General features: G+C 50.1%; 1 protein-coding gene across 2 annotated transcripts in view; it reads left to right on the top strand.

Moving 5' to 3' along the window:
* The window catches only part of Tpst2 (tyrosylprotein sulfotransferase 2), a 53,319-nt gene that overhangs the window by 10,037 nt on the left and 19,010 nt on the right, over window positions 1-24,272 (top strand). Inside the window, exon 1 of one of the 2 annotated variants that reach the window (XM_087198314.1) lies at window positions 9,792-9,947. The exons of the other annotated variant lie outside the window; for it this stretch is intronic. Within the exon in view, the coding sequence (XP_087054440.1) occupies window positions 9,925-9,947 (23 nt within the window). The 5' untranslated portion in view covers window positions 9,792-9,924. Of the gene's footprint in view, window positions 1-9,791; window positions 9,948-24,272 lie in introns of those variants that run through there. 2 annotated transcript variants of the gene reach the window in all.

The following is a 24,272-nucleotide window of genomic DNA, read 5'->3' as shown; positions in this document are numbered from 1 at the left end:
TGATGCCAGTGGGACCTCATAGCCAGGCTGAGGGAAGATGGTGGCTCTGTGGTCACGTACACGAGAGTTAGAACTTCGGTGCCCTTGTGCGTAAGCTGAGACTCTGGCCGTCCAGGACACCTCCTCTCTCTGGTCCTCAGTTTCTTCACCTGTGCACCAGGGCTCATCCTAGTGACTGTCCTGTGGGTTGCGGTGGGAATTACAGATAGACAGTTCTCTGGCATCTGACCCACAGAGACATTCCAGAAGTCATGGCAGCTAGGATTGTGTTGTTCCTCAGCCTTGTTACAGATGTGGAAACTGAAGCTCGGAGAAGTTGGACTCTCCCATGGCATTTTGCTTCCTGGGGTGACCAGGTAACTCTGTGTGGAAATACTTCTCCAGGAGGTCTCCAGCCCCTCCAGGCCCCTGAGCCATTAGAAAAAGGCTGCTATCCACATCCATCTGCCACTTCTCCCGTCCATCCCTTGTTTGAAGTGATTTTGTTCGGAGCAGCTCTTGAAACCTTTGATTTCTGCCTCTTTTGCTGCTTCCATGAGCAGGTGAGGAAGGGGAGTGTCTCCCGGTTTGTAAAAGCAGAGGGGAGGATCAATGTGGCAGGAAACCGGTGCCCCAGTAAGTGCTATCTCTGAACTGTGTGGCAAATTGTGCTCATAATACCTCCACCTAAGGGCTGGGGGAGCTACTCAGTGGTTAGAACACTTGCTTGCCAAGAGGGAGTGTTAAAGTTTGATCAGCAGCACTGTAGGATAGGATAGAAAGGATAGGATTGGATTTTTTAAAAAAACCTAAATCTTTTTCCCACCCCTTAATAATAAGCCCAGAATGACACAGATGAGAGAATGCTTCTTAGGTGAACCACAAAAAAAAAAAAAAAAAAAAAAAAAAAAAAGGAGGAGGAGGAGGAAGGTTAGCCTTCTAGTTTGGGAACATTTCAACCAGTACATATTTATTTGCTTTGTTCTTGGTCAAGCCTTTCTACCTTTTGGCCCTCAGCCATTGCAAAACATCCACAACAAAGGAGTGGAAGGTAATGCAATCAGCAGGGTCATAAACTACAGGTCGGGGAGGCAAAGGGGAAGTTAGCCAAAGACTGTCTACGAAAAAACTCACATAACTGCTCACCTTTTTGTAAAGCTATTTTAGAGTCGACTTCCTGTGTGGAAACTCAAATTCATATCCTTGGGGCAGAAGTAAGAGTGGTTAGCTGACCTTAGCTGTCACCCTGAGCCTTCCGATAAGAGTGGAAATAAATTCCTCACAATTTTGTCCAAGGATATTTTTATAAAAATATGATGGGGTCTAGGAGAAGGCCATTTACATACTTGGCATACTATGTACCTGTCTCAGTCAGGCTGTGATGAGAAGATCCAAATTCAAAATACCTTAAAGTGAAAAGGAAGACACTTTATTGTGTCAGATGTGTCTTTTCAAATGGAAAAGATTCAAAGCATGGCACCTTCAGGTACAGCTGTATCCAGGTGCTCTGATGCACACTGTCTCTTTTACTCTTGTCTCTCAGCTGGGGCTTTCTTCCATGGTGACTTTATTCTCAGGCATGCTTTCCCCAAGAATAGCTCTAGGTACATATCCTGCCAGTCTTCCACTCTCTGCTAGCAGAGAGCCATTTCCCCAGTAATTCTGGAAAATCCTGGGAATCCTGTTCCCCCGTGCAGTGCCCCAGGCATGGCGTCAGACCCATTAGCCTCACGGTGACTGACCCCAGAAGACTGGAGCGTAGCTGGGACAGCAGGTTGACAGATGCCCACACCAGCGGTGGGATGGAAACCAAAGGCAGAGGCAGGGTTTCTTCCCAGGGGGAGAAAGTGGAGGCAGCACTGGCCTTGATTGAGCATTTGCCGTGCTCCAGTGTGGAATGAAGGTCTTCTGAGTACTTAGTAACCGCTCCTCTGTGTTACAGATGAGAAAAGTGAGACGTGGAGAGGTTGAGCAGTTTCCCTAAGGCCACAAAGCTAAACAGGTGGGGAATTCAGACTCAGGTCTGTTTTCCTGTGGAAGAATTCTCTTTCCACCTCTCCCTGGTTAAGAGGAAACTTAAGAATCTGAGAAGTGCTCTGTCCCACTGCTCCTGGCCCAGAGGAAGGGGCTTCCAGGCCACCATCCCTCCCACCACTCCCGGCCCAGAGGGAGGGGCTTCTGAGCTGCCGTCCCACTGCTCCCAGCCCACAGGAAAGGGCTTTTGGGTCACCATCCCTACCGCTGCTCGCGGCCCACCTCACCCAGCTCAGAGGAGGTAATCCATGCAGGCGCTAAGAGCCCCCTGGCCCAGTCGAAATGAGAAAACACGTAAATAAGTCTCAAAACCAGACTTCCAGATCACCTACAGCAACCCCAAAGGGAAATGCGATGGAACACTCTGATACTCAACCACCTGGACCCACTGAACTGCCAACAAAAGGGGATCTGGAAAAAATGAAATCAGAAATAATTTCTCAGATAACAGGAGAAATTGTGCCCCTAGTGCAAGACATGATTAATAAATCTAGAGAGGAGCTCAGGAACATGATGGAATCCCAACATAAAAAACAAATGGAATCCATAAAACAGATGGAAATAGATTTTCAGGACATGAAAAACTCCATTGAAAGTCTACACAGCAGAATGAGCCAGTGTGAGGACAGAATTTCAGATATAGAAGATAAGATTGCAATTAGTGACCAGGAAAAGAAAAATTGCTTCAAAATTATAAGGGAACATGAGAAATCAATCCAGCAGCTGCTAGATGATGCAAAGAAGAATAACATAAGACTGATCGGGCTCAATGAAGAAACAGGAGAGAGTGCAGATGACAGAATCTGAGAAGTGGGCCAGGGATTTAGCTCAGTAGTTTTACCACCTGCTGCGCAAGCGCAAGGACCCGAGTTCGATCCCTGGTACCAAAAAAAAAAAAAAAAAGAATCTGAGAAGTGGCCTTAAATTGGCCCCCAAAATACGCATTGACTGTGGGTGTACAAGGTTCCCTGTTAAGTGTGGGAATCCAAGAAAGGAAATGGGCCAGAAGAATACAGAGTCCTTCAGCCTGAGACTCACAGTCAGGTGTGGGAAGCAGAGGGTAGACAGCAGCGGTTCCTGTGGAGAATGGGGAAGAGCAGGCGGGGAGGTCTGAAAGACATGAGGTGGGCGAATCTAGTGTGAGTGTCCAGGGAAGGCTTCCTGAAGGAGGTAAGGTTGAGGAGAGGGCTTGTGGATAGTATTAGGTTGGAGTCTTGGTTCATAGTGATGGAAACCCAGCCTCCATAGAATTAAAAAGAAAAAGTAAATGTATTGGTTTCTATAAATAAAACATCCAGCGTAGGGATGGCTTGAGGCTTGGCTGGATCCAGGGGCCCAAGTAACACCAGTCTGTCCCTTGGACCTGTCGTCCTAGTTTGAGTTTGCTCTCAGGCAAGCTCTGCAGGTAATGGCCAGAGATGGCCCCACCCTTCCAGCCCTGTGCCCATGCATTTTCTCCTCTGAGGACCCTAGGAAGTCTTTCCATCTTGCATTCGTATCTGAGCTAGCACTGGTGGCCTGAATTGGAGAGCCGTGATAGGAGAGGCTCAGTCATGTGTCCACACCTGGAGTCCAGAGTGGACTGGGAGTGAGGCCAGGAAAACCTGTATTCCTGGTCCCCTTGGGGCTGATGGAAAATCCCTTAGGCTAGAGCACAGTATTGTGGGCTTGAGGGCCCTGTGTGCCTCACAAGGAAGTGAATCCTGAAGGTATCTGGGAGCCTCAGAAACATTGTGAAGGCAGAGAGTGAGGCGTCCACCATGTGGACATGGGCAGCAGGGAAGGCAGGAGCATGGTGGGTTGTTCCGGGTTGTGGTGACAGAGGGAAGTGGCTGGGTCTCAGTCAGAGCTAGTGGGTGGGTGCAGTGGACAGGAAGTGGTGGTCACTGGGTTGGAGTTTCAGGGAGGGGACAGTGTGGATGATGTCCCTGGGGTTGTTCTAGCACGGAAGCCTGGAAAGGAAGTGCGCCCCGAGACCACATCATGCACACAGGTGTCTGTGTGGGGTCAGAGATGCTGCCAAGGGTCCAGGTGACAGACAGGTGGGGAGCTGGGATTTCTGGGCTGCTGGGCTGGGAGCAGTCAGGATCGAAGCCCAGGGGCAAGGGTGCATAGGGAGAATCTGTTCAGCAACTCTCGGGAGCAAAGGACATTAAATGCAGGGTACAGTTCATCCACTGGAAAGTGTTAGAAGGTAGGAAGAACTGCGCTGAAAATCAGGCAGTGTAAAGGGCCCCGCGGTGCCATGTCGGTGGGAGCAGGCTGCAGGGTTAATGGGGGACCAGAAGAGCCTCAGAGATGAGAAGGTAGCAAGGACAGGAAAGGCGACCACGGGAGCCAAGAGGATGTTTGGAGACAGGGTGTCCACGCAGCACAGCAAGGACATTTGGAGCCACAGACTCTGGGGACAGAGTGAGTGTGTATTTTTAAGGAACAGCAAGGGAGCCACTGTGGCTGCAGGAGAGAGAGCAGGGCAGGGACCTTGGGGGACATGGGCAGAAAGGCAAGAGGCAGGGTTGAGCTTGTAGGGTGGGCAAGGACCTACTTCTCCAAAGTGAAGCAGGAGCCATGGGAGGGTTTGGAGCAGAAGCAAACTGTGGCCTGACTTCTGTTTTTATAGATCGCTCTGGAAATCACAGATCACCGTGGAAATCAGCCACAGAGATGGGGGAGAATCAGGGAAGGCCACCAAGGAGTGGCATAGCGAGGCAAGAGGCAAGAGTGGATAAAAAGTGGGTGCCCCAAACACACAGCCACCCACAGTGTGGCTGGTGAGAGCATGGATTCTGGCTTTGGAAGGTGAAGTCAGTGGGTTTGCTGCTGAGCCAGCTGGGGTGAGAGAAGAAAACTTTTGAGGGTTTTGATGTGAACAGCAAAGATAGAGTTGCCTCCAAGTGCAGGTGGAGGATGGAGACTAGGATCCATGCCTCAAGGGGTGTGAGGAGATCCAGGACACCGGAGTCCAGCCGTGGACTTGACCTTCAGGAAGCTTCCAGGGGCTCATGCCCAGGAGCACAGGGAGGGGACAACAGGGACAAGTCACAGTGTAAGGAGCTCCTAACACCTGTACCAGGTGGCTGGATCGGCCGTGCATTTAGAGAAATCCTGTAAAGTTTCTTCTAGGGTACAGGTGCCAGGAGAGAGGACAGGCAGCTGCACCTCCACAGCCTCTGATCACAGGCCGCCCCGGCCCCCGCTGGTTTATGGACTGTGAGTTTTCGAGCCTGGGCCAGGAGCTGGGTGTGGGTGGCAGGATCGGAGCCCAAGGCTCACTTCACCTTGATGTTTCCAGGACCTGGCACCAAGCCTGCCCCAGGAGAGCGCTGCCAGAGAGCATGGACTGAGGCAGTGAATGGGGAGTTATGTGTTCTCCGGTGGCCAGGGCGGTGTGTGAGTGGGTGGCGGGGCACCCGGCCAGCAGTCCATGCCTTGGCGTCTCACAGAGTGCCATCTTTTTTTATATTTGTGTTGCTGGAGATGAAGGCGTCACATGTGCTAGGCAAGTAAGCGGCCTACCACTGAGCTTCACCCCAGCCCTTTTGTTTTTATTTTGAGACAAGGGCTTGCTAAATTGCCCAAGCTTGTCTTGAGTTGTGACCTTCCTGCCTTAGCCTCCTGAGTGGCTGGAATTACAAGAATGTGCCACCCCTCCCAGCTCAGAGTGCAATCTCAGACTTTTATTGAAGTTGAATGCAGGTACAGAAAAGTGGATGTGCCTTAAGGAGGTAGCTTGATGAATTTTCTGAAGATAAAAGTGTCTGTTTGATCAATACCCCTTCCTACCGCAAGACACCCTATGGCCACTCCAGGGTACCCACCATCCCAACATCACCTGCTTCTGTACTTTACATACAGGGAGCCACGCATTGTGGTCTCTCTTATGTTAGCTTTTTATGTTCAACATAGTTTTTTGTGGGGGCACAGCACCGGGATGGAACTCAGAGTCTTTGCACTGAGCTACATCTCCAGCCCTCTTTATTTTTTACTTCTGGACTGTTGGGAGGAATGCTACATAATTCTAGGGATTAATCATTTGGTTAGCCTAGTTCTCTTGCCTACAGCCCAGCTACAGAATAACTCCAGTTTGGCCTCGGGTCACAACTGAGACTTCAGTGATCCAGTGATGCTGTGATTCTCCAGGACTAGAAACATCCTGGGAGAACAAACATCTGCTCAGTTCCTCATTGTTCTTGGACTGATTAACATCTTGTTTGCCGGAGATGTACTGAACTCTCTGCAAGCCTTGTTTATCCCAATGTGAACTATTGAACTCTCTGCAAGTCATTTGTTACATTTGTTTCTCCCGATGTACTGAATAAAAGGTGTGGTAAGCTGGGGCTTTGTCTTTGCTGCCCAGAGCAGCACTGATGAGACCCAAAGCTCAGCTTCTTCTCAGTCTCATTTTCCTACCTTTCCTGTAATTCGCCGTGTGCTGCCGTGGCTCGCAGGAGACCAGGACTCACTGCAGAGGTTCTGGTAACGTCCTCTTCCCCTGTTCCCTACACTGGACAGGGTGAATGGGAGTCTTGCAGAGCTGTTCAGGCAGGGCTTGAGCATCTGCTGCTGTTACGTGAAGTTCTGACTTGTTCTTACTCCTGGCTGACTGGCATGTATTTATCTATCCATCCCGTTGTTAATGGGAGTCTGGGTAGTTTCCAGGGAAGGACTGTTAGGAACAGTGCTGCTGGGAACATTCAGAATGTCCTCGTAGGAGGCAGCTGGTTGCCCTTCTGATGAGTGTGAGCTCGGGGTGGACTTGTTGGGTCGCAGAGAAGGTGTGTGTGCAGCTCTCGTCTCCACTGGGACAGCTTTTGCCGTCCCAGCAGCAGAGCTTGAAGGCTCTGTTTGCACCACCTCCCTGTTTTGCCAACGCTTGCTGAGGTCTTGCTTTCACTGCTCAGATGTACAGATCCCACTGGGTACTTTTCATTTATTTCCCTGAAGGTTAATGAGACTGAGCCCCTTCTCTTGTGCTTGTCAACCATTTAGATGAGCTCTTTTATGAGGCCTCACTTCAGTCTAGCCCATTTGTGTATTGGGTTGCTTGTCCTTTGCTTATTGATATTTACGGGGCACTTTATACTACATTCTAGGTATAAATAGCCTGTTTGACATGTCTAGCAAATATGTTCTTTCATGTGGGACTTCATTTGATCAGTAAGAGGAAGAACCGGGAGTTTGGTGCTCTGGTATAATTGATTTGCACCTTCGTGGACCTCAGTTCCTCTTTCTAAACCCTACAGACTAGAGGCACAGGACAGTCCCTACCCCAAGGAATGATCTGGCCCAACTTCCGGAACCCGCAAGGTAGACAGCTGCGGTGTGAGGAAGGATGGGGCAAACTCAGAGAGTGGACTATGCCCTGCATGTCCCTCATGGGAGCCGTGAATCTCATGTGGCCGGGAAGGCCTTGAAATGCAGCCCCTGTGGCTAAGGAGCTGCGGTTTTAACTTTATTCAGATTCTGAGACAAATACTCCATTCTGTTCTTGGAAAGCTTCTAGATGTGTGTGGAACAATTTGAGTGTGTGGATGAACTTTTTCAACTACAGCTTTTATGATAATCGAAGTATAGATTAGATATTTCCACTGAAGATTTAGCTTTCAAACTGAGATTTCTGAAAGCATAGATTTCAGATTTGTACTTTATTTATTTATTTACTTTTTGGTACCAGGGATCGAACTCGGGTCCTTACGCTTGCACAGCAGGTGGCGAAACCACTGAGCTAAATCCCCGGCTCTGTACTTCATTTTTTAAAAAGCAAAATATCCTAATAACCTATATTGATGGATAAGAAGGTTTTATATATATTGGATTAAAATTCTATTAGTAAATTAAATGTACTTCTTTAACATGGCTACTAGAAAACTGAGGACTCTGCGTGTGGCTCATGGGGCTCCATGGGAAGGAGGTAGAATGTCATGGATGAATTTAGGCAGGGCCTACATGGTTGGGACTCCATGGAGGTTGAGGTGAGTCCAACGTAGGGGCACTGTGTGATGTGGAACAGGGGTCCCCAACCCCTAGAATGGTGCATGGCATATGCATGGCTGCACACCAGGAGGTGAGCATCCCATTTACAGATGCTCCCCAGGCTCGCATCACCTCCTGAACTCCAGGCCAGTACAGCCAGAGATTCTCCTAGGCCCTCAGACCCTACTGTGAACTACACATACGAGGGATCTGGGTTGCCCACTCCTTTGAATCATCCCCAAACCAGTCCTGGAAAAATTGTCTTCCACGAAGGTGGACCTTACCTTAGTGCTTGGGGACTTGTGAGAGAAGCCCAGAGAGGTGGTGCTAACTGCTGATCGTGTGTGGGCAGCACCTTCAGTCCAGGGGAACCCAGAGCCTTTGGGGGAGGCAGGGCCAGCCCAGGCTGAGCATCCTTTAAGGAGGCCTCACAGTCAAGAGCCTGCAGGAGAGACACCAGCCACCGCTGGCTTCTGGTGTTCACTATTGTGGACATCTGCCGGCCCAAGCCTGGCCCTCGCCTGGCCCTCACCTGGCCCTCACCTCCACATGCTGCTGCCTGCACCCCACTCAGGTTTGTTACCCTACCTCTTGCTACTCTCCAGTACTTTGCAGCTGTGTGACATGGAGTGAGTCACTTTCCATCTCTGGTGTCTGTCAACTTTGCATGGCCTCACCAGTGTTGTGCCTAATACCTGGGTGTCATGGCTTGTGTCTAGATGTCCCCCCAAAGCTTCATGCAGTCTCTTTCAGAAGTGGCTGAATCTGAAGTGGGTGATCCTGGGATTAAGGGTATGTGGTTACTAAACCACTACATGCCAATGGTTGGTTTGGCACCACCCTAATCCCAGTAGTCTGGATGGGTTAAAAGGGGCAGAAGGATGCTGTTAAGGTCTCCCTTGTTGCTTTTGCTGCTTTCCACTGCCATGAACTGTTGCACCTCTGCCATGTGCCACCCTGCCTTGCAGCCAGCTGATTATGGACTGAAACCTCTAAAAACTATGAGCTAAATAAACCCCTTCCCCTTTAACCTTGGGTGTCTGGTATTTTGTCTCAGCAACGAGAGAAAAAGTAACTAAGACACTGGGAAAGATCAGAGACACCCACAAGTAACAGGTGTTTCTGGGCTGGGTTTTTTAGAGTAAAATTATGGAGCCCAAACAAGGGGTGTGCACATGTTGTGTTCTGTGTGCACTCTGGTCTCTGTGTCCCCATTTCGCTGCTGAGGAAGCAAAGGCTCAAAGAGGTGGAGCATCTTGCCCAGGGCCACACAGCTCAACAGAGGCAGAATGCAGATGAGGAGTGCTGACTGTGTGGATGAAAGGCCTCCCTCGTCTCTCATGGCCAAATCTCTTGTGTTCCATCATGCACTGGTCTTTTGTGAGCTTTGGTTTCCTGTGAGCAGTGGGGAGGATGCTAGAGGTGGACCACACCTGGCTTTGGTGAGGCTGGAGTAGGTGGTGTTTGTTAATTGGCCTGCACGTAAGTCCTCACTCCAGCCAGTGGTGTGAGCCGATTTCTAAGAGAGGGGCTGAGGTTAAGATATGCAGCTGGTGGGGGCAAAGGTGGGGGTCCAGCCACTCCTTGGCCCTGGGGCTTTCCCCTATTCTACCTGCTGCCTGGTGTCACCTGCTCTGCATGACCTGGAGTCTTTCCTGTGCTTAGCTGCACCCCTGTCCATGACTGGCCTTGAGCTGGTCCAGGGGCAGCCAGGCTGGTGGCACTCATGCATCCAGCCTCCTGGGCCTGTCGCCTCCTTCAGGAGCTCTCCTTCCTTTACTACATAAGCCATCCCCTTTCTTCCAGCCCACATCCTGAAAGCCAGAGCCTAGCGATACATCAAAAGTTGCCAGCTGTCAGCACGATTGGTTGTCTGAACACCTCTATCAGCCTCTGTCTCCACTTCTGGAAGTGGGAGGAATCGTCAGCTTGGCAAAAATGACAACATTGGACGATGCAAAGTTGGTGCCAGAGGGACTTGCAGACTGCTGGGGGTGGGGTGTCTTTGGAGGGTGCTCAGTAGTATCTGTGGAAAAGCAGAGGGAACCTGGCCCCAAGCCACCCATCCCTTCGGGTAGCTCTAGTCTAGAGGTATTTCTTTGGTCAGACTGAGTTTTGTTTTGGGGGATTGTGCATTTGAGGCAAGCACCCTACTGCCAAGACAAAGTCCTTGGAATGTGTGCATGAATGCCCGGGGCCTGGCTAAAAGGCAGATCCATCCCAGCATATGTGTGCATACCTGTAATCCTAGCTTCTCAGTATCTGAGTGAGGCAGGAGGATTGCAAGTTCAAGGCCAGCCTGGACAACCCTGTCACAAGTATTAAAAAGGGCTGGAGGCATGTAACTCAGTGGTAGAGCCTGTACCTAGCATGTGAAAAGGCCTGGTTTCATCCCCAGCACCAGAAACAAACTTGTAGATCCATTGCCTCCAGGATGGGTGGCCCTGCCACTTGCAAGTCCCATGCAAGATCCCAGGACACTTCACACGGTCACAAAGAGGCAAGTCACTTTGTAACAGGTGTGTCACTGCTTCAAATATGAAAGCGACTCTTCTCTTTTTTGTTTTTGCAGTACTGAAGATTGACTCCAGGGCCTTTGGATAGGGCAACATCCTCAGCCCATTTTTATTTTTATTCTTATTTTTATTTTGAGACAGGGGCCTGCTAAGTCATCCCCAGGCTGGGCTCAAATTTCCTATCCTCCTGCCTCAGTCCCCCAGAGTGTTAGGATTACAGACATGTACCGTCGTGCCCAGCTGATGAAAGCAATTTAAATGTCCAGCAGGAAGGCCATGGCTGAATGAACGTGTCCCATGGCCCAGGGATGATCCAGAGAGTGGCAGGACAGCTGCTGGATTTGGATCTTCCCCAAGCTTAGCAGAGCCCTCTGAGTGCTGGTGCTTCACCTGGGTGGCTGCCTAGTGTGGCTCTGTGCTGGAGCAGGGCCCTGCACACAGTAGGACCCTAGCCAGATTTCCTGTTTGGTCAGACAGATGTGGAAAGCCCCAGTGTAGAATGAGCCAGGCACGTTTCAGTTGGCTGAGAATATGCCAGGCCTCCTTAGCCTTGGCACGCCCATCCGGGTATGTGGAGCCAGTGAGTGAGCTAGGGTCTGGGTCCTGTACCATAGGGTGTTTCACAGCAACCCTGGCTCCCCCCCATCAGGTGAATCCTTGTTGTGACAACCCAAATGGTCAGCAGATATTGCCAGTTGTCCCCCAAGGGGAAAAGTCACCCCCTGGTTGAGAACTGCAGATGTGATAGGATTGCATGTCGCCTAAAGAAAGGCGAGAAGGAGGGAAGGGAGGGAGGGAGGGAGGGAGGGAGCGAGGTCCTGTGCAGTTTGCACTGGGGTATGTGTTTGGCTCTAACCTAAGAAAAGAGGGTGAGGGGGCACCTCCCCCAACCGACCGGCAGGGGCCCTGTCTTAGAAAAGGGGGAAGAGCACAGGATGGGAAATGTTGCTCTAGAGAGGCATGAGCCCCCTCCCTGCCCCATCCTTTTTTTAGAATGTGGAATGTACCCTTGAGGTGAGGAGTGAAGTTGATTTTAAAAATGGGAATGGTGAAGCCGTGATGAGGGTACCCACCTGGAATCCCCGTGCTCCAGGAGGCTGAAGCAGGAGGATCAAAAGTTCGAGCCCTGCCTGGGTAAATAGGGCTGGAGATGTAGCTCAGTGTGAAGGCCCTGGGTTCAAACCTCATCACCACAAACAAAAACAGAAAAGTGCTGCAGGACAGCTCAGAGCCAGGAGGGTCTGATGACAGCAAGCGCTTTGAGTATTCAGCACTCTCAGGGTGGGGGGTGAGGGGTGCTGCTGCTGGAGAGAAACAGTGTGGTTTTATTATGGTGCCTTTTTCCAGCAGCCCGAAGCATACAGAAGCAGTGAGCATCCTTTTTGCATGTAGGCAACCTGGGGCTCAGAGTGTGTAAGGGATTTTCCCAAGGTCACCCAGCAAAGTAGGAGCGAAGAGGAACGCCAGTCTTTGTGACTCTGAAGTAGGGGCAATTTCTCCTCTGCCACTCTCTGGGCCCTCCCTCAGGCCCCCAGCTTGTTGACTTCTTGGTGAGAGCAGGCAAGGCTGGGGTGGAGCCTATGAATGTTGCATGGTGGTTTTGCTGAGCAGCACTGGGAGGGCCGCCAGGGTTTGGAGCTTGTGAGGGAGGATCTTGGCAGAGATGTTTTCTGTAGGGGGGCACTAGCTGTCGCACCTGGGCCACTTCAAAGTCATGCTGCTGCTTTCCTCCTCAAAGACCTGCCATAGCTCCCTAGTAGTCAATTCTAAATTTTCTTTTTTGTGCCCACTAGAGATGGTTGGCATTGCGTGTCCAGCAGAGGACTGTGCATAAGACAGCTGAATTCCAAATGCAAACTGAGTGTCCCTCATCCAAGATACTTGGGATTAGAAGTGTTTCAGAATTTTTAATTTCTGGAATTTTTCAGGTTTTGGAATATTTGCAGAAACTTTACTGGTTAGCATCCTTAATCCAAATATCTGAAATCCCAAATGCTCCAAAATTTGAAAGTTTTTGAGTGTTGTAATAGTGCTAAGGAAAGTTTGGGGTTTGGGGTGCTCAGGTGAGGGGGCTCAGCCTGTACTAGTCGTGGTAAATAGTGATCTAGGACCTAGAGCACCTGCTGTCCGCCTGGCAGGTTGTGAAACCTCCACAAGCAAATATGTATCTTATTTAGTCCGCACAGCAGCCCTTTGACACTGCTTCTAGTCTGACGTTCATTTTACCAGCCGAGAAACCAAGCCCACAGAGATCCAGGGTCACCTCGCGCCTGGTCCCACTGTGATCTGCAGTCCCCTGGCTTGCTCGGTGTGGACCAACAGCCATGGGTGCCGGGAAGCTTGGGACTGGGTGCTGGGGTGCCAGCTAGGCCTGGCTGCCTCATGACCTTGCTGTATGACCTTGGCCAGCCCTCCCTTCCGGGCTTGCTTGCCCAGAGCTGTCCCCAAGGCCACTGCTGGCTCTCCTCAGGCTCAAGTTCCCAGAGTTTTACGGCAAATCTCAAAATCACTCCAGTTTCATTTTTTCAGTCTTTGATTGTGTCCGCCATTGATATATATTCACTGCAAATAAGGAAGACAGTAAAAATAGGAAGCCCTGGCTTATATTTTAGGGTGTTTTTTTAAGGGATGGTTTTTTTTCCAATATAAATCTGTACCTGAAAGAGATCAGATCACCTTTTTATCGCTTGACATCTTGCTATCTTACAGAATGATGAATCCCTCTTCTTCGAGGCCATAACCCCTTCCAAGGCAATTATGGAATATCTAAGTGCTCCCTAATTAGAGATGATGAAAAATTAATTACTGGCATTTACCGGGTTCTCCTGCCAAGTCCTACCCTAAGCGCCTGATCCATTAACCATCACAGTGAACCTTAGGCAGGCAGCCTAGCCCCATTTTACAGATGGGAAAACTGAGGCTGTTGAAGCTTACTGGTCCCAAGTCTCATGGCCCATCTTGGGCAGAGCCCCACCCCTCTGGAGCCTTACACCCGTGTCTTTATCCCTGGGCCACCATGCTGTGAGCCTCGTCTCCTGTGCTCTCCTAATGCTGCATGCCCCTGAGGCAAGTCTGTGATCCCATTGCTGGCTGAGGATGAAAGGGAGACTGGTTCGCAGTCAGAGGGCCCTGTGGTGGCCAGATATACAGCCTTGGCCAAAGAAACTGTGGGCCCTGTTTCTCTGGGCAGGAGAAGCACCTGCCTGTAGGAATCTGCCGGAGCCATCTGAGCTTAGTGGGACTGTCCCCCAAGCCTCGAGAGTGTGGACAGCTGAGTCCTGTCCCTGTGGGTCCTAAGGGGCATTGGGTGGTACAGTGGCTTCTGCTCCTGCAGGGCACCAGGCTGCCTGCTGCAGCCAGCTGAGCCATTGAGCCCTCGACAGCCTGCGGAAGTGGGCTGCATTTCCCAGAGGGGACACTGGGCTTCCGAGAGGGGAAGAGCTCATCCAAGGCCCCTGCCCCCAGAGTTAGTGATGCGGGCCATCCTGGCAGCACTGTCCAGGGTGTCACCTGGATCAGCAACCTCTGAGCAGTGGGTTGTGTTGCCTTACTCTGCCCTCATGGCAGCTGGGAGGTGACGCCCTGAGGACTCTGACTGTACAAGTGTGGGACCTGACACTATGCCTCTTAACCTGTTAACCATGGGGCTGGGGCGTGGCTCAGGGGCAGGGTGCTCTTCTTGCTCTCTGCAAGGTGCTGGGTTCCATCCTTACTCCACTCTTTGAGCTGGTGTGTGGCTTGCAGTCCCAGCAGCCTCAAACCAGAGGAGGTGCTGCTGCTGGAGGTGGGTGCATCCCAGGGCATGAGACAGAACTCAGCATGCCCCTGGAAGTCAACAGTGGGGAAACCGATTCCCAGGGTGGAAAGAGAGAAGCCTACACTTTAGCAGTGTGGCAAAGATTTGAACCCAATTCACCTTCATCTCTGGCTGCATCAGGCTTCTCTCTGCTCTGCTCTTCCAGGCTGACTGTTCCTCAGAGGCCACAGATTGGGTGACAAAACTTCCATGGAAAGGGGACTGCCATGTGTTACAAAGACAGGCTGAGTCATGGTGACAGCCTCTCGGGACCCCCCGGAGAAGGGTGGGTGCTCCTGTCCTTTGCCCTCCCCCAGGAGCTCTTTGTAGGGTCCACTCTTCTGAACCCATGGGGACCTGTACGAGGGTCTCTCGAGGGAGGAGCCTCGTACATAGCAAAGGCGAAGCCACTTGGCATCTAAGCCCTAGAGTTTCGCAGGCTTTCCACTGCTGGCCTCAGTTGAAGTCCTCGTCCTGCTCCTGTCCCCAGTGTGTGGCACTGGACAAAGAGCTCACCGTCCTCATCTGTGAGATCAGACGCCCATATGCCTCCCTTCCATAGCAGCCAGAAGGTTCCAATAGGGCTGAGTGCCAGGTGAGAGTGACTGTGCAGTCAGTGGTCACCCTTGATTATGTGACAGTCACTGAGGACTGACACTGTCTCCTGGAGACAGCCTGGCAGGCCCTGTTTTACAGATAAGGAAACCAAGGCTCAGAGAAGTTTGCCCTGAGCCGGACAGCCAGGGAGCAGCAGAGATGAACCCAGTGCCACAGCCCCCTGACTCTTGTCCAGTGCTCCTCTCTCCTCCCTTAAGACCCTGATGTCATTGTGAATGCTGCAGAGTGAATGTGTGTGATGTATACAGCCAGTGCTCAACAAATGCTCACTGCAGAGTGGAGTAGAATTCCTCTGGGAAGTGGAGGCAGGATGGCTCTAGAAGGAACCTGCTTCCCCAAGAGGCTCCCAGAAGCCTCTGCTGTATAGTCTGGGTGGGGAGTCCTGGGAGTCCGAGCTCCTAGCTCCTGGGTAAAGCATGGACAGAACCATGCCATAGACTGGTGGTCTGCAGAAACCAGGGTGTGACTGGAGTCGTCCTAGGTGGCAGGGCTGGAATTTTGGTGGCCAAGAAATCAACATAAACATTTTAACATAAATTTTTAAAAGCTCGAACTATCAGATGAACCTTGAAGACAGTCGGCTAAGTGGAAGGAGCAGGCATTCGAGATGATGCGCTGGGTGATTCCGTGTGTATGCAGAGTCCATAGACATGTAAACCACAGAGGCAGAAAGGGGACAAATGGTTGCCCGGGTCTGGAAAGAGAGGAGGGATTAGGGGTTGGTAGCTAAGGGTAGGGACAGGAGGTTTCTCCTTGGGATGATGTGCTGTTACCATACTAAAGCTCTGAATCTACCCCTACAAATGTATTAACCACCCATGGATTATTAAACTCTGTGATTATACTAAAACTGATTAAAGTGAATTGAATACATGAGTTGTATTTGAAAGCTGTTGTAAGAAAATCTAAATTCATGCAAAAATATCCATGATGAACAGTATCAAAATTGTAAATATGGACGGGATGGACATTACTGATTTCTCTTCCCTTTGGTGTCAGACTTCAGTACAGGGAGGTACAGCACTGTTATTTGTCCTATTTGAAAATAGGATGTTTTTGTTCATCATAGATTTTTTTTTTGCAATCTCCTGAGAAAGATTGCATTAAACATAATTGGTCCTGGTTTCTGAGGGGGTTTTTGATGCCCCGTAAGGTTTGTGCTCGGAGTCATGCTATCGCAGCCCTCCTGGGCCAGCCCCTTACCCTCCCTTCTGTGGTGTCTCCCATTTGTCAGATGAACCCGGAGAGGTCCCACCGGGACAGGCTGGGAGTTGTTTATCCAGCAGTTGAGTCAACACGTGAGGTCAGAGTGGGGAGCCCTCTCCACACCCCCTTCTCCTTCTCTGAGTGTCTGGCGCCTTTGCCACCTTCTCCCCTTTCTTTCTCCCTTGAAATGGCATCTGGCTCCCCCAGCAGCTCCTACCTGGCCTCTGACTCTCGTTTTCTAAGCCGTCCTGTACTAGAGAGAGCCTGTGTCCTCTCCCCGATGACAGCCAGACTGCTGTTTCCTGCTACCCCTGGGTGACCCCAGGCTTCCTACTTGGCATTCAAGTCCAACATAGTCTGGCATCTGCCAGTCTCTCCTACCTTGCCCATGGCTGCTGATTTCTGATGAGTAGATTTTCACAGGACCCACCTCTCTGGAAGAGCTGCAGTGTGCCAGGCAGGTCCTCTGGTGTCTCTTCCATGTAGGCCTCCTATCTCAGCTAATCTGCACAGCAGGTCCATTTTACAGATGAGGAAACTGAGGCCCAGAGGGTGAAAGTGAGCAGAAGCATGTGTAAACCTAACCTGCTGATGCCACACGGGGTTCTCTGCACCTGCCTGTGCCTCCTCTCGCTGACTGTTGGACTGGGAGGTGGAGCCTCCCTCTGGTCGCTAATGTCTTTGTGCTTGCATGCGAGCGTTTGTGGGTGTGTGGGTGGTGTTGAGGATGTGATCCAGGGGCATATTCCCACTGAACTACATCCTTAGCCCATTTTATTTTGAGGCAGAGTTTTGCTAAGTCACTAAGTTACCCAGGCTAGGCTCAAACTTATAATTCTTGACAGGCATGCGCTACCACACCTAGTCCTGATGTCCTTTTAATATCCAAGGTGATGGGATCCCAGCATGGGGAGCAGGCATGTTTCTTTTACAAGAGTTTTTTTCTACTTTTCTTTCTTTCTTTCTTTCTTTTTTTTTTTTTTTTTTTTTTGCTTAAATTCTTTTATTGGTACATTTTAGGTATACAGTACGTTTACATTAATCACTGGGTGCTTGTACCAGTACATGATGTATCTTCGTTCTTATTTTTCCCCATTCCCTGTCCTCCCTTCCCTATTTACAAAGACTTTGTTTCCATTTTTTCCTTTTCTCATAATTTTTCCTTTCCCTTCTTTCCTTTCCCCTTCCCCTCCCACTTCCCCTACCCCTTTGGACCTTTTCTTCCTATTTCAAATTATCAATTATTCTTTTTAATCATTTTAATCCTTATTTACACTTCAGTTTCTCACACCAGAGAAACTATTCAGTATTTACACGTGTCCTATTTATTTCACTTAAGAGTATGGCCTCACTATGCATCCATTTAGCTTAAATGTCTCTAGTTTCTCATTCTTTATGGCTGAGTAGTACTCTGTTTTATTCAAAAAAATCACATCTTCTTTATCCAGTTTCCAGTTGATGGGCACTTGGGCTGTTTCCAAGCTTTAGCTATTACAAACTGTGCTGCTATGAACATGGGTGCACATATATCACTGTGGTATGATTCTTTTAATTCTTTGGGGAAGATCCCCAGCAGGGGAATAGCTGGGTCAAATGGGACCTCCAGCCCTAGTTCTTTGAGGTATCTCTATACTGATTTCCACAGTGTTTCTACCAGTCTGCACTCCCACCAACAATGGAGAAGGGTTCCTTTCTCCCCACACCCCCGCCAGCATTTGTTATTGGTTGATTTCTTGATAGCAGCCATTCTTTCTGGGGTGAGGTGGAATCTCAGTGTTGTTTGCATCTCTTGAATAACCAGTGATGTTGAACATTTTTTCATATATTTATTTGCTGCTTTTACTTCTTTGTCTGAGAAACGTCTGTTCATTTCAGATGTCCATTTTTGAATTGGGTCTTTGAATTTGGGGGGGTCTGATTTTTTTCAGTTCCTTATATATTCTAGATAGTAGTCCTTTGAGTCTACTTTTATTTCTTAAAATAAAACCAGAGCATCTGAACCCTACTCCGGAATCTCCCCCTGAGCTTTGCCGGGAGGAAGTCCTGTCACTCTTGACTCTGGAAATGGGCAGGAGTGGGAGAAAACTGAGCCCCTGCCTTTCTGAGGCTGAGCCCAGCTCCCAGGCCCAGCAATCATAGTCTTTGCATCCACAGTAGAGCCAGGTCTCAGCAGGGCTTCTTAATCTGGGGCCCAGCAGCCTTTGGGAGTTCAGGAATTTGGATGGAGAAGATATTACATCCTTATTGGCCCTCCTTTACCATTCCTTCCAGGTATTGATGTAAGGGGAAAAGGCAGTAGCAAAAGCCACACCTGGGTCTCCAATAAAATTCACACATAGTTTTCCATCACATCTCAGTTGCCGCGGATAAGTCTGTTCATCCCGGCGTGCAAATTACAGTAGTTAGGGCCGAGGATTTAGCTCAGTGGTTCCACAGCCTGCCTCGCAAGCTCAAGGTCCTGAGTTCGATCCCCGGTACCAAAAAAAAAAAAAAATTACAGTAGTTACTTTGGCTGCCTCTGGATTGTGTTAGTTATCGCTTTAATAAAGGACCATATGGGTTACTGTATCACAGCGTGTTTTATATGGTGTTCTTTGCCAGATTGGCTACATTGCTACATTGGCTTCCTTTTAATCCTCCATATTTTATTTTATTTCACTTAAAAATGTTATGTTGGAAGGCGTCTATAGACAGCCAATGGGCCCCATGGCACAGAAGGCCAGAGAACCTATTAGACCTGGATGTCATTCAGCCGAGGGAGCTCTGGGGTTCTGGTCTGCAGTCTGGCCAGAAGGTGTCCTCTCCCCTTAGGTTGCTGTTGGAGCCAGCGATGGGGCTGGATGGGGCTTGGGGTGCATCAGTCTGTGTGTGTCCGTGGGGCGTCACTTGTTCTCTGGACAGGACTTGGCACCCCGCTCCCACAGCCGCCTGCACACCCATCTTCCCCTCCCTCCATCCCTCCATCCCTCCCTCTTCTGCTGAGCTGCCCTCCCCATGGCCCGTGCACTCCCTTGGGCTGGGCTGTGTCTGTGCCAATGAACGAGAGCAGCCAATGGCAGCTCATGCTGCTGAGCTCACACTCTGTGCTAGCCTTGTGGCAGCTCAGAGAGACAGGTGCTGTTTTCACACTTATTTTGGAGGGGAGGCGACTGAGGCTCAGAGAGGAGAAGCCACCGGTTCAAGGCCACACAGCTGGGAAGTGGTTGAGCCATAACTACACCCTAGGTCTGTCCAACTTTGGGACGTGGACTCTGGACCCTCCTCAGATGTGCCCACTGTGTTCCCTATGCCCAGCTCAGGTGGGTACCCAATAAAGAGGCCTGGGTGCCAGGTTCTGTGTTCTAGGTGGTATTTCACAGAGAGGACAGAGGGGAGGCAGCACTGACTGAAATGCAGACCCCCAGGTCCCACCCGTGTCTTGTGTCTTTTGAATCAGAATACAGTCACGTGTTGATTAGTGATGGGACACGTTTTGTTAAGTGTGCCATTGTGCAGTTTGCCAGTGTGTAAACATCCTACAGTGTCCTGCACTCAGACGGTGCAGGTCAGTCACTGGACATATTTTGGTGCAATCAAGAGAGGAGCCACACACGAGATGGCCGAGGCTGCTGCCAGTGTAACAGATTGTCTTATAGTAAGCTTGGGTTTTTTGGTTTTTGTTTTGCAGTACTGAAGATTGAACCCAGGGCCTTTCCACTGACCTATATCCCCAGATCATTTTATTTTTATTATTTATATTATTATTATTATTATTATCATCACAGTACTGGGGATTGAACCCAGAGCCTTTACACTGAGCTATAGTCCCAGTCCTTTGTACTTTTTAAATTTTGAGGCAGGATCTCATTAAGTCACTCAGTTACCCAAGCTAGGCTCCATCTTGTGATCCTCCTGCCTCAGCCTCCCAGGGTGTTGGGATTAATAGACATGCACCGTCGTGCTCCGTTAGTAAACTTTGTTTTACAAGGAAATTATTCACTTTACAATAATGGTAAAATGAATAGCATAGTAATTCCATAAACAAGTAGCATAGTGCTTTAGTGTCATTATCAGGCTTTTTGTATTGTACACAGCGATGTGTGTGACACTTTTGTATAACTGGGAGCCAGAAGGTTTGTCAGTACCATCAGCATCACACACATGTGAGGAATGTGTTGTACTACGTTCTTACAATGGCCTATAGGAACTTCTCAGCTCTGTTACAAGCGTATGTGCTCTGCGTTGATGGAAACCTTATGCATCTGGGGCAGGTGCCAAGAATCTGCCTTTTTACATTTCAGGCTGTTATGAAGCACATTGAATTTTAAGGCTCTCCTGACAGGGGAGGAATAATGATGATACACAGAGAAGCGCTGTTCTGAGCACTTTACATCGGTTCGTTTATTTAATCCTCGTAGCCCCTGCAGTGGCTTTATCAGTAGTAACAGCAGAGCTGAGCCTGTGGCTGCGGGCTGGGTGTGCATCCTCCTTCTCCATGTGCAGTCTCCACCTTAGATACTTCCTGGCTGAGGAGTGGAGACAGGATCCTGTGGCGGAAAGGGATATGGGTACGGGAAGCTCTGCCTCCTGCAACGTTGCCTTGGCTGCTTCCGGTTTGCATTGTCCGCCAGGCAATGGCCTGTGTGGTTCTGTGCAGGTGGCCCAGAACAGGGGCTGTGCCAGGGGCTGTGCCAGGGCCTGGGGGCAAGGATAGGGTTCTGAGGCTGGCACTGCCCTGAGCAGCTGCCTGGCGGGGCCAAGAGCGTCCCCATCTGTGTACTGGGTGGGGCAGAGATTTGGAAAAGGGGTTTGGTGCTGGAGCACTACCCTTAGACAGACCTGGGGTCCAGCTCAGGCTCAGCCACTTACTAGTTGTGTGACTTCCCGTAGAGGTCCGGCTCTCTGAGTCTTAGCTTCTCCTTCTGTAAAATGGGGCTACTAACAGCTCCTGCCCTTTGGGGTTGGGTTATGTAAAACTTACAGGTACCCACACATCTCTCCCCCTCAGGTAGTTCCTGGTGTCAGATAAGGTGCTGGGTGGTTTTCTATACATGCGTGTGATACTTTTTTTAAAAAATTAGAAAACATTGACCTCCACCCCAGCCAACCGCAGTTGGGATTTGTGGGCTTACCCAGGTCACACTGGGGTCATGTAATGCTCACGTCTCTTGGTGTAGATGAGGGAGGTGGTGAACTGTGACCTGCAGGACCAGTCCATTTCGCCGCCTAAACCGTAAACGGTCCTGCTAGAACACAGCCACATGCATTCATGTGTGCATCATCTGTGTCTCCTGTGCTACTGAGCCTGCATCAAGTAGCTGGGGCAGAGATGGACGGTGACTTTCTGAGCCACTCGCTAAAGCAGCCTGCTGACCCCTGACAGGGACAATGAAGGTCACAGGAAGTTTGGGAAACAGGTACAGGGGAAAGACGTCATCCTGACCCCACCTCCCGGCACCACATGCTCCTTAGACTCTGCTGGCCTGTGCCTGTGTGAGCTTGTGACAGTGACCCAGTATTTTTCACACTGGCCATATGAGTCTGGGTGGAAGCTGTGTAGCTCCTCGCAATGTGCTTTGCTTTGGGCATTGTTCCCCCTGCGAGACCAGAGCACCGAGGCTCAGGGAGGGTTTGCTGTGGTGGGAGCTGGTGTCAACCTGGCCTGAGAGGGTGTGTGGTGGCCATAGTGACGGAATGTTGGTTCCCTCGGAGAGTTGATTGCTGGGTGGGGCTGAGCTGAGGCCCATGGGCCCTGGGCCCCCTTCCAAGGCCACTTTGTAAGTGCAGTGACCCACTTCCTCAGCTGACTGTGTGTCCGTCCGCCCCCCACCCCAGCCCCTCCGGTCTTTTCTTGGGAAGCACTTGACCTGCTGAGCTTGGAGGAATGCAGATTTACAAAGCTGTGTTGGGTTCCAGCCAGAATGGTGCTGTGGTGCCGCTGCCTCCATCTTCATCCCCTCTAGGTGTCTCTGCTTCTCACTGGGGGTTGTTTCCTGCTAAGCATCTATGCCTCATGTTGTTGGCACATGTGCTGGTTTCTGTGTCCCCCATTAGGATGTCAGCTCTGCAAGAGCCATGACCTTTGTTGACCTTTATGTGTCCCACTGGCTCTCACCAGGCCTGGTGTATTGTGCGCTAAATGGATGTGCATGAGGAGACCTCTTAGGCCCTCTCCCTCCCCTCCCATCCCTGAGCCCTCTGGGTAGCCATGAGTCAGCTGAAAGAGCTAGCAAAGTGGCCTCCTATTCTCTCTTCCCCCCATCTTAGGAGCGACCTGACCCCACACCAGGGATGGCATCTTGGGGACAGCCACAGTAGAAACTGCCTTTCTTCTGTTAGTAGTGTGGCTTCTGCTGATCACATCATGTCTCGGGCTGGGACTTCCTTGTTCTCAATAGGTGATAAAAATCCCTGCCTTGAGAGCTTCTGCCCCCAGATAGTGCTTGCTGTGGGCCGGGTGGCTCCGGTTTGTCCTAAGTTCTCCCCCTCCCAGCACTCCCTTGAACTAGTTCAGTGTTCAAACTGGCCATTTCAAAATACTCAGTAGCCACATGTGAGCCTCTTTCAGGGTATTATCCCCATTTCACAGAGAGGTTGTGTGATGTGCTGAGGTCACACAGCAAGTGGCAGGGGGAGCTGGGATGCAGTTGAAAAACCAACACTTTGTGATTTTGTCATACGGGAAGACACTGTGACAGCCCCATGGAAGTGTTGGTGGGGTGGCGGTCCTTTGTCTTTGCTTTTTTGTGGCACTGGGGATTGAACTCCGGGCCTTCACACTGAGCTACATCTCTGGTCTATTTTTTTAAAAAAATTTTTTTTTTGGTACCAGGGATCGAACTCAGGACCTTGCACTTGTGAGGCAGGCAGCAGAACCACTGAGCTAAATCCCTGCCCCCTTTTTGTTTGTAAATTTTGAGACAGGATCCCAAGTTTCTCAGGCTTGGCTTGAACTTGAGATCCTTCTGGGTTAGCCTCCCAGAGTGCTGGGATTATGAAAGTGTGTTTCTAAGAAAAAATGTCACCTTCCACCCTAGACACTACGAATAGCATTTTGAGTCTATTTCCCTCTTATCTCTTTTCCTCTCTGTGGTTTCTGTGTGTTGACTAGCTCAGCCGATTTGGTGATTTTGCTTTGTGGCATGGTTCCATGTGCCCACCACCCAGGGCGTTTCTGGTCCACAAAGCAGAACACAACACCCTCCCTGTCCATGGGGCTGATGTATGGGTAAATGAGGCAGGGCTGGGCATGGACAGCCCTTAGCTTGGCGTGAAGTACACAGTGGTACTAACTAGATGCTCCCCGCTATTACTGATGTTCTTCCCACCATAAGGGAGCTCGAGGACCCACACCTGCCTGACCATGCCCTCCAAGGCAGTGCTGTTCCAGAGAACTCTGTAGCGATGGGAATGTTCTGGCACTGAGGTTGGCAAACTTCTAGAAATGTCCACTCAGTAAATATTTCAGGGTTTGTGGTGCACGTATGATTCATGCTGCTGTTATTGCATCAGACTCTCCTCTTCCTCCTTTCCTCCAAGCCTCCCTAGACAAAATGTACAGTCATCCCTCCGTATCTGGGAAGTGGGCCCCAGGACCCTCCCCCTAGAGATGCCAAGATCCGTGGATGGTCAGATCCTTTCTATGAAATGGCTTGGTATTCACGCATCCTCTTGTATCCTTTAGATCATCTCTGGATTATTTCTAATAGCTGATACAATATTAATACCATGTGGATAGTTGTTAAACCATGTTGTTTAGGGAGTAATGACACAAAAAGAAAGTCTGTACATAGTCCCTATAGGTGCAGTTCTTTTTCCAAGTATTTTTCACCCGAGGCTGGGAATGGCCTGGCTGGACCATCTATCCTCAGCTCTAGGGCTGGACGGGAACAGACCCTGATCTGGATGTGGTTTGAGAGCCGTGGTTTGGCAGCCTCCTTTCCAGATCTCTGCTGCCCTGAAAAATAGGTCCTGGCCACATGTGGCTTTTGGTTGCTCAAAGTGTGGCCAGTGGGAACCAGAAGCTGTATTTGAAATTGTATCCAATTTGGCTGAATTTGAATTTAAATAACTTCACATTTCTAGTGGCTACATATTGAACACATTGTTCTGAGTGTCCAGGGGCCCCAGCAGCCCTGTCCTGTGAGTCTGAGAGGACCTGTGGTCCCAGA

Source organism: Heterocephalus glaber, unplaced genomic scaffold, assembly GCF_053883595.1.
Source record: "Heterocephalus glaber isolate CG9 unplaced genomic scaffold, H.glaber_assembly_v1.0 deba00001687, whole genome shotgun sequence".
NCBI lineage: Eukaryota > Metazoa > Chordata > Mammalia > Rodentia > Bathyergidae > Heterocephalus > Heterocephalus glaber.
The sequence above is the reverse complement of the archived record's forward strand: the minus strand, read 5'-3'. Positions and strand labels throughout refer to the sequence as shown.